This window comes from Trichechus manatus, unplaced genomic scaffold, assembly GCF_000243295.1.
Source record: "Trichechus manatus latirostris isolate Lorelei unplaced genomic scaffold, TriManLat1.0 scaffold00026, whole genome shotgun sequence".
In the NCBI taxonomy this organism is placed as follows: Eukaryota; Metazoa; Chordata; class Mammalia; order Sirenia; family Trichechidae; genus Trichechus; species Trichechus manatus.
The window spans coordinates 8,889,123-8,901,829 of NW_004443962.1; the positions used below are offsets into that span (position 1 = coordinate 8,889,123).

General features: G+C 45.1%; 1 protein-coding gene across 5 annotated transcripts in view; it reads left to right on the forward strand.

The window, feature by feature from the left end:
• Positions 1 to 761: 761 nt before the first annotated feature.
• Positions 762 to 12,707, forward strand: part of MYLK (myosin light chain kinase) — a 237,160-nt gene continuing 225,214 nt past the window's right edge. For all 5 annotated transcript variants that reach the window (XM_023728792.1, XM_004373618.2, XM_023728793.1 and 2 more), the window contains exon 1: positions 762 to 926. In XM_023728792.1, coding sequence (XP_023584560.1) covers positions 762 to 926 — 165 coding nt within the window. The remainder of the gene's footprint in view (positions 927 to 12,707) is intronic.

A 12,707-nucleotide genomic window follows, 5' to 3' on the forward strand; every position in this document is an offset into this window, starting at 1 on the left:
AGGAGCCCCAGGTATGCAGGCCAGTGATGCCACCATTTTTGCTTTATCACCTTGGTGACCTAGCCACTCTGGGCCTCAGCTCTAAGTGCAGGAGTTAGCCTGGATCGTCTTAAACGTCTCCCCTCTCTGACGTTCCATGACTTTTGAGCCTTTTTCACAATCTAGTCTTCAGAGATGGAATATCCTTTCTAACCTTGCTTCCTTCATTCATTAAGCCACAAACTCTCAATTCACCTCAGCCAGGATCCTTGCCATAGTAACCCTAACCTGCTTTTCTTTCTTGGACGTATGGATCCTGTTTTTAGCCTGTGAGCCTTCACAGTTCAGAGAAAAGCGTGAGTGTTTAATGCAGGATGTTACTTCTGATGGGTCAACAAATATTACATAGTGATTTTAGATACCTATGGTAGAACCTGTGAAAACAATTCCATTTCCGTGTTCTTGTCCCCAGATGCCCTTTTTCCATAAGAAGGGAATAGTGGAAAGGTGGGAAGTCCTCCATGGGTTTTGAGGAGGCAAGGGCATGGCTCAGGGAGCTGGTGTCTGGGTTGTGGCTGTGCCTTCCCTTGGCAGCCCCTGGGCATGGAAGACACAGAGAGAAGCTTCAGGTGGTCAGTGACCTACTGGGTACCTACTCCACGTCAAGACCCACAATACTGGGGCTCCAACCAGCGTGTGGGCCCACCAGGTACCTGGAAGGGAAGCCGGTGCTGTGCTTTGTCTGATCTAACCTGGTCCTCTTCCTTCCTCTTCTGCAGACCATGGGAGATGTGAAGCTGGTTGCTTCAACACACGTTTCCAAAACTTCCCTGGGAGTGGATCACTCGAGAGTCGGCTCCATGCCCCTGACCGAGGCCCCTGCTTTCATTTTGCCTCCTCGGAATCTCTGCATCAGAGAAGGGGCCACCGCCAAGTTTGAAGGAAAGGTAAGACATGCAGCTGGGTGTTGGGGGAGGACAGGGCAGGGCTCATTGCTCTTCTCAAGCCTTTTCCTTGGCAGGCTGAATCTGGTAGAAGGCCTGATTTTCCTTTAGATCCACATATAAAGTAAACAAATACCGATTTGCCTATTTTTTTTGTTTATGGTGGGCTTTGATCTGTGTTGGAGAACTCAGGATGGGGAGAGACACAGGAAGTTGAGCCTCCTAAGATAATTTGCTGTTAATATAGGTCATGTTCTGGATACATGCTGCCCGATTATAAAAGAAGAAAGGTACTGGTGGCAGCAGAAATGCAGCTTGGGTTTAAATATGTTTCCTCAAATCTGGACAATTAAGAGCTGACTGGAATTTTTCTCTTGCTTCTTTTTTTTTTTTTTTTTTTTTTGAAGAAGTATTTAGTTAACTGACCCTCTCTTGTATCAACTTGGTACGTCCAGGAGAGTAAGATGGGAAATGTTGTGTGCCGTCAAGTCAATTCCGACTCACAGCAACCCTATAGGACAGAGTAGAACTGCTCCATACAGTTTCCAAGACTGTAATCTTTATGGAAGCAGACTGCCACATCTTTCTCCCATGCAGTGGCTGATGGGACCTTCAGTTAGCAGCCAAACTCTTAACCACTGCGCCAGCAGGGCTGCTTATTTCTGTTCTGTCACCTTTTACTAATGAATACTGGCCTCTTGCCCTTACTGATCCTCCATTTATTCTTCTGCAAAATAAGCATGATAATTCCTTGTCCACCTTGTACTAGAAAGGAGGAGAAGAGGATGGACATTGAAGAATAGCTGTAAGAACATCTAATGTTATGCCCAACTGGAGAGACCTTTAGTAAGCTGCTGGCTCAGGCCACCAGAATCCAGATCATAACCTGACATGGGAGAGGCATCTGGGAGTCTGGGGGGTTAGCAAGAAATATTTGTCCTGGGATCAGTCATGGGGGATCTGTTCCAGAAAATGCTTTAGAAGCTAGAAGGCTTTGATCTGGGCATCAGCAAAAGACAACTGTGGTGATGAGGAATTCTTTGACTGCACTGTGAATCCACAGTTTAAGTGTAGGTCCCTGAAAGCTTGCAGAAGGGTGGAGGTCAAAAGAATCAGTCTTCCTGGGTGACACTGGACCTCATCTGTTTAAGTAACAGGTTTGGCATTGCAGTCATCTGGAGAACGTGCAGGGTTGCCGACTCGAAAATGACTTGGGGCTGCACTGTGGTAGGTCCTTGGCACAGTCCTGCCTGCCTAGTGAAGATGGTCGGCTGATGAGTCTGACACATCCTTTACCTGAAGAAGGTTGCGGAGGAATGTTGGTGATATTCCTGAGGGGTCTATTTCTTCTCTCTGGGTGCTAGCAGGATGAGAGCTCTTTTCAGTTGCTCTGAAACTGTGATGCCCTCTTCCTCTCATCCCCACAGCTGGCAGGGAAGAGACACGAAGAATTCCTGGGGCTCAGGAGTGGCTTAGCCATAAAAAGGAATGAAGCCCTGATAGATGCTACAACACTGATGAATCTTAAAATATCATGCCAAGTGAAAGAAGCCAACACGAAGGGCCCCATTTTGTATGATTCCTTTTATATGAAAGGTCCAGAGTAGGCAGGTCTATAGAGACAAAAAGTAGACTAGTGACTGGGAGGAGGGCGGTGGGAATAACTGCTAATGGGCACAGCGTGTCTTCGTGGGGTGATGAAAATGTTCTGAAGTGAGGTGGTTGTGATTGCACAAGTTTGTGAATATAGTTTTAAAAAATTGAATTGTGTACTTAAAAAGTAAAAGATAAACTTAAAAAAATAATAAATGCCCAAAACAACTAGATGGTGCCTGGCTACCACCACCGACTGCTCTGACAGGGATCACAATAGAGGGTCCTGATGTAGAACGAAATTCAAATTCACACGGAAAAAAACTATATCAGACTTGCTGATCTGACAGAGACTGGAGAAACCCTGAGAGTATGGTCCTCGGACACCCTTTTAACTCGGTACTGAAGTTGCTCCTGAGGTTCACCCTTCAGCCAGACATTAGACAGGCTATAGGGTTGCTATGAGTCGGAATCAACTCGATGGCAACAGGTTTGGTGTGATTTTGATTTTATAGGGCAAACAATAACACACGTGGGGAATGTGCTTCGTAGTTCAGTCATGTACGCGAGACCACATGGGCACAGCAGCCCAAAAGCAAAGACAAGAAGTCAAGAAGGGACAGGAAAATGGAGGAATGGAAACAGGGAACCCAGGGTGGAAAAGGGGAGAGTGTTGACACATCGCAGGGTTGGCAACCAATGTTACAAAGCAATTTGTGTATTAATTGTTTAATAAGAAACTAATTTGCTCTGTAAACTTTCACCTAAAGCACAATAAAAAAATTTTTTAAAAAGTGATAAATGGCTTCAGTAGCAAAACTGACCTTATCTGCACATCTATCCTTTTCCCCTACTGCTTTACTTCCTTGTAGCATGGCGATGCCTTTGCTTCTTTTGCTGACTTTGGAGGTCACGAAGGAAGCATGCCTTTGAGTTATTTGATTTGGAACCTCCTGACGTGGGGTGTGGTAGAAGGAACGTGGGCCCAGGAGTCAGCACACTGGAGTCTTCTTTCTTGCTCAGTCATCCTTTGGTTGGCAAAAGTGAATATAAGGTTTCTCACCTGAAGAAAAGAAATTGGCTTTTTTTGTATTTCTGGTCTACAGGAGTGTGAGAAGAAAATGAGTCGATAGATGGTAAAAGTACACATAAAGTAAAAAAAAAAGAAAGAAAGAAAAAGTGTAGTAATACAATATTCTTATAGCATTTTCTATGTGAAAAATTTTATTTGATGAAATAGTTGACTTTGTATATTGCATCTAGAATATATATCAAAATGAAAGTATTCCTTAAAAGTCAGCCTGCACTGCTACTCTACCACCCACAACTTGACCGACATTAACCCGGAACACCTCGAGGGCACACTGGTGTCTGGCGAGTACAGAAGGAAGACTTACTCTAGAGGGATGTTCCGAGGGAGTGTCTGGCTCCGTCTGAGAACTTGCAGAGAGAAACTCAGAGAGACTAAAGAAGAGAGTGTTTTGTAACTGCCAAGTCGATTCCTACTCATGGTGATCCCCGTGTGTGTTAGAGTAGAACTGTGCTCCACAGGGTTTCCAATGGCTGCTTTTTTCAGAAGTAGATCTCCAGGCCTTTCTTCTGAGGTCCCTCTAATGGACTCGAACCTCCAACCTTTCAGTAAGTAGCCAAGGGCATTAACTGTTTGCATCATCCAGGGACTCCTCTCCGTGAACCAGCATGCTGCAATTGTGTGTTATTACTTTAGTAGAAGAGATACAAGATGTATTTAGCACAAATACAAAAGAGAAGTTTTGCATCAGGGAAGGGCCACCTCAAATGATTGCAGAATGAGGAAGCTGGTTGTTTGATAGCACGAGAAGAAATTGAACAGGGTGCTCTTGACCTGGTTGGCCTGCAGAGAAGTGGAAAAGAAAGGTGCTGTTAACCTGTAATGACATGGACTTTGAGCAGGGGGTGCTAGTCATAAAAGACTGATTTCCAAACAGGGTCCGGTCGCCCACCAAGAGTAGTTAGTGGTGCTCAGCCTCCAGAGCACCTTGATCATCAATGCTGTGGCCATGTGACCCTGCCTGCAGCTGACATAGCTGTAGGCCTTGGGACAAATCCTCTTCCTAAATTCTGTACCATATCAGTTCTGCTGTCACTTTCACAGTGACCTTGGCACATCTGCTCTCCAGTAACAGGGCTGTTGCAGAGTTTCCTTGAGTGATTGATTGACTTTTTAAAATTAAGCCTTCAAGTACTTCTTGGGCCCAGGCTGGCCCCCATCTCAGCCAAGAAGAATCTTTTTCTTCCCTGCCACAGCCCTCAGGAAGGCTGCCTGCTCTCCTCCCCTCCCGTCTCCTCATTAAACTTGCTACCACTCACTTGAACCCTCAAGCCTGGATGTGGAGAGTACAAGGACTTCCCAGCTTCTTCTGAAGAGGGCACACAGGCACCCCCCCAACCCCCCACCTTTACTGTAGAGAAACACAGTGGAGACCACAGATAAGAGGAAGCTGGAAAGGTTTGTCCCCTACCGCCTTCTGAGCTGGAGGTTGGAAGTTGGTCCAAACTTGTTTTTATTCTTGAAAGAGGTAAAACTGTCACTGCCCTGCCCCCAGTTCCTTTGTATCCCTATTTTTATGCAAAGAACTTAATAAACTCCTTCCTCCAATAAAACCCGCTTCTAAGGAGCCATGGTGATGCAGTGGTTAAGTGTTTGGCTGCTAACCAACAGGTCAGCAGTTCTAATCCACCAGCTGCTCCTCGGAAACCCCATGGGGCAGTTGTACCCTGTCCTGTAGGGTTGCTGTGAGTTGGAATCGACTCGATAGCAACAGGTTTGGTTTTCGTTTTTTATCAAGAAGATTGGAGTGACGTTGAGGTGGGACTACAGGTGCCCCCTGGTGGTCATTTGTTTTTTTGAGCTGCTCTAAACTACAAGACGTTCATCTCTGTGGGTTTTGGTCCATCACCTCCATTTGGGCTTTTCCACCTTGTGGCAGATGCTTTGAACAGCCAACACATTACCCATTACCACTCCCCTTTGCCCTTGCCCTTTTTCTCTCCAGAGGCCACTGCAGAGACCTCCTTTGCAGCTAAGGGTGACCCAGTTCACATTCTGGCCAAAGTCTACTAGAGAACTTCTGGGAAAGCGCTAGCTTTTCTGATTAAAACAAACAGACGAAATTAAAACTATCACCAGTGCGCTCATATTCCACCCATCCCTCCTTCCTGCTTTGAATGCGGATGCAATCCTTGGTGCTCAGGCAGCCATACTGAAACCATGAGGAAACAAGCCATGGAGGGAGCATAAAGACCAACAGCTAAGAGACAAAAATTCTAAGACTTAAAGACTTTCCCAGAGAGGGTCTTTGGCTGTGGTTATTCACACAGGGACTTCTGCAAAATGTGTTGTTATTGTCGTTAGGTGCTGTAGCATTGGTCTGACTCATAGCAACTCTATGCACAACAGAACGAAACAGTGCCCAGTCCTGCGCCATCCTCACAATCGTTGCTATGCTTGAGCCCATTGTTGCAGCCACTGTGTCAAATCTATCTCGTTGAAAGTCTTCCTCTTTTTCACTGACCCTCTGCTTTACCAAGCATGATGTCCTTCTCCAACACCTAATGAGATGCACATGGAGATATTATCTCCTTAAATGATGGGAATAAATTAGGGAGAAGCAGTAATACTAATAAACCATTTAAGGGTCTTACCAAATCTACCAACAGTGATGGTAGTGCCTTATTCTGAGCTGAGTGTGGCCCTGCAATTAAAGCATTCTAGAAAAGTTTACCCCTCCCTGGCTGTGGACCTTTGGCTTGAACAAGCAGGGCCTAGGGTTTATGGAGAACATTAACCATACGAGGTTGGTGATGAGTTAATGTCATTATGGAGCAACTACTGTTTAATCAGGGTCTGTTGATTAGGCCGGAGCTACTTGCTGCATTCCTACCCCCCTACCACTCTGTCAGCCCAAAGCTCGAAGAGATTTTATTTTCAGAAGTTAGTAAAATCTTGGCTCTATATCTTATCAGTACCACCTTTAGACCCAGGCAACCAGAGCCTTTGCCCTGAGCCCACACTCTAGGGAACCCCTGTTCCCTTGTCCAGCTGTACCGGCTCCACAGAGCAGGGGACCTGATCTGTCATCCCAAGGGGAGCCAACACTGCTGTACCATGTTCTGGGTAGCTGTAATCCATTGCCATCGAGTTGATTCCGACTCACAGCAAGCCTATAGGATGGAGTAGGATTGCCCCATAGGGTTTCCAAGGAGCGGCTGGTGGATTCGAACTGCTGACCTTTCGGTTAGCAGCTGAGCTCTTAACCACTGTGCCACCAGGGCTCCTCTGGGTAGTCAGGACCCTGGAATTCTCTATCAATTGGCCCTGAACCCACTTCCAAGGCCTGTGTGGTCCACTTCCCATGAGAGGATGTTGCTGGGTCTGAGGCGTGGTCAAGGGGCAGCTGTTTGCTTGGGGAGATGGGGAGATGAAACTCATATGTGGGCTTCTATTGTCCACCCATGTGTATTACAGGACCCACCACAGTGCAGGATGGAAGAGAAATGCAGCCACCACCCTGGTATGCATTGACAGGCCTCAGGGATGCCTGGGGGCTTCCATTTATAGCCTGGGGCTCCCAAGTGTCAGGGGCTGCCTAAAACTCCTCTAGCTGTTCTCTTGCCCATGCAGGTGTCTGAAGTCTTGATGGGCTCTTCCCCCACCACAGAGTCACGTAGAACCAAGAGAAGTGGTGGGAAAAATACGAAAACTACCAGAGATTTCTCTCCCTCTGCCCTGAAATTCATTCTTATCAGGAAAAACAAACATGGTAATAAGCTCTGCTGTGCTGTGAATCAGAGAGCTTGAGACTTCAGTGCTTCGTAAGAAGTCGAGCTCAATTGAGGTTTCAGATCAGACTGTGTGTGGGTCTTGGTGTTTACTGAGGTATGCTTCACAATAAAGGGCTCACCTTGGCCTTATGAAGGCATATTTATGTTTAGACTTTTGGGGGAAGGAAGGGAACATGAGAAGGAAGACCTGACACATGAAGGCATGAATAACTCCTCAGTTTCCACTTTAACCATAGTCGCATCCTTCTCCCAATAATTTCTTCCCTGTTCACTTGTAATTCAGGAGCAGTCAACCACTGTGTTTAGCACTTTGAGAAATTTGAAGGAAGTGCCTGACTTGCTTTCTGTCCTCAAGAGTTAATAGTGTGGTTCTGGAGAAAAATGCATGCATCTAAAACAGCAGGATATGACAGTGTATAATTAGATGTTCGAATTATTTCAATAAGAAGTTTGTACTATAGGAATTTAGGGAAGATTAAGATGAGGTTTGGAGTGGTAACTGGCTTCCTGCTTCCTGACTTCTTGCCTTCCAGTTTGCAATTCATATTGCTACTTAAATGATCTTCCTAAAACGCAGATCTGACTGTGCCGCCCCGTGCTTAATAGCCTTGAACCTTGATAGTTCCCCACTGGCTGAAGTTCTTCAGCACTGCGTAAAAGGCCTTTTATGATCAGCCCCTGACGCTCAACCTTGTCTATTTGCCCTCTCTTCCTCCCTCTAACATATCCCTGAGTCCTAGCCCTGCTCACCCCACCCACACATATACAACACAGCTACTCTGTCCTGGTATCACCTTGGTGGAGAAAGGGTAAACAAGAAAAATATTTTATCTCCCCTACTGATCTGAGGTTAGGAGTGAGGGCAATGTGTGAAAGCAAGGGAACTAGCATCTGTTGATGGCCTATTTGGGCCAGGCATATAATCTTAGTCAATTTATCCTCACGACAAGGTAGCTTTTATCCCCATGTTTCATAGAGAAGGAGTCCCCAGCTGGTGCAAACAATTAAGCACTTGACGGCTAACCAAATGGTTGGCAGCTCAAACCTGCCCAGAGACGCCTTAGAAGAAAGGCATGGTGATCTGCTTTCAAAAGATCACAGCCTTGAATACCCTTTGGAGTGCAGTTCTACTCTGCAACACATGGGGTCACCATGAGTTGGAATTGACAACACTGGGGTTTTGTTTTTAATAGCTGGGTTTTTTTTGGGGGGGGTTGTTTTTAATAGAGGAAGAACCTAGGGGCTCATAGTGGTTACAAAACTTGCCAAGATTACCCCACTCTGTGAATGTGATGGAGCCAGGACTTGGGCCTCCAAATCTGTGTTCCCTGCAGGATATGATACCACCCCTTTTGCATATCTCATTAGGTTCCTTGAACCCAAGGACTGTTTCTTATTCCTGTTTGTGGCCCAGTGAGAAGCACAATGCCAGGAACATAATGGGAGCTCCATAAGTGTTTGGTTCCCCCAAGGAGAACCAAGGTGGTAGGGTTTAAGAATCTAGATTTCTTCTTCTTTTTTTTGAAATAATATCTTACTGTGTTTTAGGTGAAAGTTTACGCAGCAAATTAGGTTCCCCTTTAAACAATTTTCATACAAACTGTTCCGTGACATTGGTTACAATTTTTACAATGTGTCAGCATTCTCATTATTTCCATTCTGTTTGTTCTGTTTCCATTGATCTAGCTTCCTTCCTCTCCTTGCCTTCTCGTCTTTGCTTTTGGGTAAATGTTGACCATTTGGTCTCATACAGTTAATTGCTTAATGAAGCACATTACTCATAGGTAATATTGTTTATTTTATAAGCCAATCTATTATTTGGCTAAAAGGTGATCTGCAGAAATAGCTTCAATTCCAAGTTCAAAAGGTGATAGTCTCGGAGGTTCTTCTAGTTTCTAGCGGTCCAGTAGGCCAGGCCTTTTTTAGGAATTTGAGGTTTGTTCTACATTTTTCTCCCATTTTATCCAGGACCGCCTATGTGTCCCTGGTCAGAATGGACGGTAGTGGTAGCTGGGCACCATATAATTCATCTGGGCTCAGGTTAGAAGAAGCTGTGGTTCGTATGGGCTATTAGTCTCGTGGACTACTTTCTTTGTTGAGTCTTTAATTTCTTTCATTCTCTTTTGCTATATACAAGTAGAGACCAATAGTTGTATCTTTGATGGCTGCTCGCAAGCTTTTAAGACCCCAGATGCTGCTTACCAAACTAGGATGTAGAACATTATCTTTGTGAACTATGTTATGCTGATCGACTAAGCTGTCCCCCAAGACTATGGTCCCAAACCTTTTAACACAGTAAACCAATCCCGCATGTCTTAGGCTGGATTCTCTAGAGGAGCAAAACCAGTGAAACATACGTATATATATATATATATATATATATATATATATATATATATATATATACACACACACACACACACACATAGAGAGAGATTTAATTCAAGGACCTGGCTCATGCAGTTGGGGAGGATGGCAAGTCCCAAATCCATGGGTCAGGCATCAGGCTGGAGACTTCTTCTGACTCATGTGACTGCAGGGGCTGATGAACCCAAAATCAGCAGGTCAGACAGCAGGCTGCTGACTCACAGGGCTGTGGGAGCTGGCGAATCCCAAAACCTGCACATCAGGTGGCAGGCTGCTGGCTGACATGCCAAGAACCGGAGATCAGACGATGACAAGTCAAATGCAGGATCCAGAGCGAAAGTGAACCTTACTGGAACATCCATTTGTATACTGGAGGCGGGCCACACTCCAAGGAAACTCCCCTTTCAACTGATTGGCTGCTCACAGCCGATCTCATCTTGGAGGTGATTATGTTATATCATATTATGGAAGAGCAATCAATCCAATGTCTGCCAAACCACTTAGAATCATGGCCTAGACAAGTTGACACATAGCATTAGCCATCACAGTCCACCCCTTGTCAACTTGGCACCTGTACACATCTCCTCAAACCATACATAATCTGTAAATAAAGACAATTTATAAAGTCATACTTGTACCTAACATGAGACAACTAACATGTATACAATGGAAAATGCACTAGCCCCATTTATATTTTATATTTTGTAAGTAATGTAAGTAAAAAATATTTTTTATACACACATATATACATGCACACACATACAAGTATAATAAAATAAGGAGGAAATACTCGTAACAATTACAGTCCTCATTTCTGCAGCTGGTCACATGGTCATAGCTGGTATTTAGAACTACCATCTTCCAACATCCATTCAGTATTCCCTTTGCCCTCAGAAAGCACCTCAACTGGTCGTGGTTTTTTGCCTGGTAGGGTGACCCAAGCTTTCATTCTTGAAGGGTCTGGGCCATTAGTCTTGTTGGAATTGGGTTGCTATAATTTTCCATTGACTTTAATCACAGGGCGTGGTAGTACTGAGAGACGTCCTAAGGGATCTCCTGTATTCCATACATACTCTTCTTTACCTCCATTATATAATATCGATCTGATTTCCTTTTGGTAATGAGAATCAATCACTGCAACCAGTATGATAATTCCCCTCTCTGCCTGTTGATCCATAGGCATGTGGAGCCCAAAGTGGCTGGGTGTCATTCTTAACTTCCAGTTCAATGGAATCGGTGATGGGTCTCCTGGTAGGCACATTCTTCCCTTTAGAATCAAGACATCTAGACCTACAGAGCATAAGCTTGTGGGGACAGGAAGCAAAAATTTTGTGAGTCACTAGAGGTAATAGTGAATGGTACCACTCCCATTTCTACCCCTTTTTTGCTGGACCATTAATCCTGGCTATGGGAGAAACAGCACCATATATTGGATGCTGGTTTAGAGCATACACAGCCTCCTGGAGAACATTGCTCCAACCCTACAAGGTGTTGCCATCTAGCTGACACTGTAATTATGTCTTTAGAAGGCCATTCAATCGTTCTGTCAAGCCAGCTACTTCAGGACAATGGGGAACATGGTAAGACCAGTGAATTCAATGAGCATGGGTCCATTGCTGCATTTCATTTGCTGTAAAGTGAGTTCCTTGATCCAAGGCAATGCTGTGTGGGATACCATGATAGTGGATAAGGCATTCTGTAAGTCCACGGATGGTAGTTTTAGCAGAATCATTGCATGCAGGGAAGGCAAATCTGTATTCAGAGTAAGTGTCTATTTTAGTAAGAACAAAATGCTGCCCCTTCCATTATGAAAGTGGTCCAATGTAATCAACCTGCCACCAGGTTGCTGACTGCCCCTAAGAATGGTGCCATATTGAAGACTCAGTGTTGGTCTCTGCTCCTGGCAGGTTAGGCGTTCAGCAGTGGCTGTAGTCCAGTTGGCCTCAGTGAGTGGAAGTCTATGTTGCTGAGCCCATGCATAATCTCCATCCCTGCTACCATGACCATTTTGTTCGTGAGCTCATTGGGCAATGAAGGGAGTAGCTGGGGAAAGAGGCGGAGTGGTTTCCACAGAATGCGCCACCCTATCTACTTGATTGTTAAAATCCTACTCTGCTGAGGTCACCCTTTGGTGAGCATTCACATGAAACACAAATATCTTCACTTCTTTGGCCCATTCAGAGAGGTCTGTCCACATGGCTCTTCCCTATACCTCCTTCTCACCAATTTTCCAATTATGTTCCTTCCAAGTCCCTGACCATCCAGCCAAACCACTGGCCACAGCCCATGAATAAATATACAGTCATACATCTGGCCATCTCTCCTTCCAAGCAAAATGAACAACCAGGTCTCAGAGAACATCTAGCTCAATTGTCATAACACAGTTTATAAAGACAATGTTCTACAATTCTACCTTGGTGAGTAGCATCTGGGGTCTTAAAAGCCTGTGAGCAGCCTTCTAAGATACTCCACTGGTCTTATCCCTTCGGGAGCAAGGGAGAATGAAGAGAACAGGATACAAGGAAAAGGTTAGTCCAAAGGACTAATGGACCACAGTTACCACAGCCTCCCCCAGACTGAGTCCAGTACAGCTAGATGGTGCCCAGCTACCACTACTGACTGCTCTGACCGGGATCACAACAGAGGGCCCTGGACAGAGCTGGAGAAGGGTGTAGAACAAAATTCTAACTCACAAAAAAAAGACAAGATTTACTGGCCTGATAGACTGGAGAAACCCCGAGAGTATGGCCCCTGGACACCCTTTTAGCTCAGAGGTGAAGTCAGTCCAGAGATTCACTGTTCAACCGGGGATTGGACAGCCCCATAAAACAAAACGGGACTATTTAGGCACAGCAGTCCAGGGACAAGGACTGGAAGGCAGGAGGGGATAAGAAAGCTGGTGATAGGGAACCCAAAGTTGAGAAGGGACAGTATTGACATGTCATGGGGTTGTTAACCATTGTCATAAGGTAATATGTGTACTAACTGTTTAATGAGAAA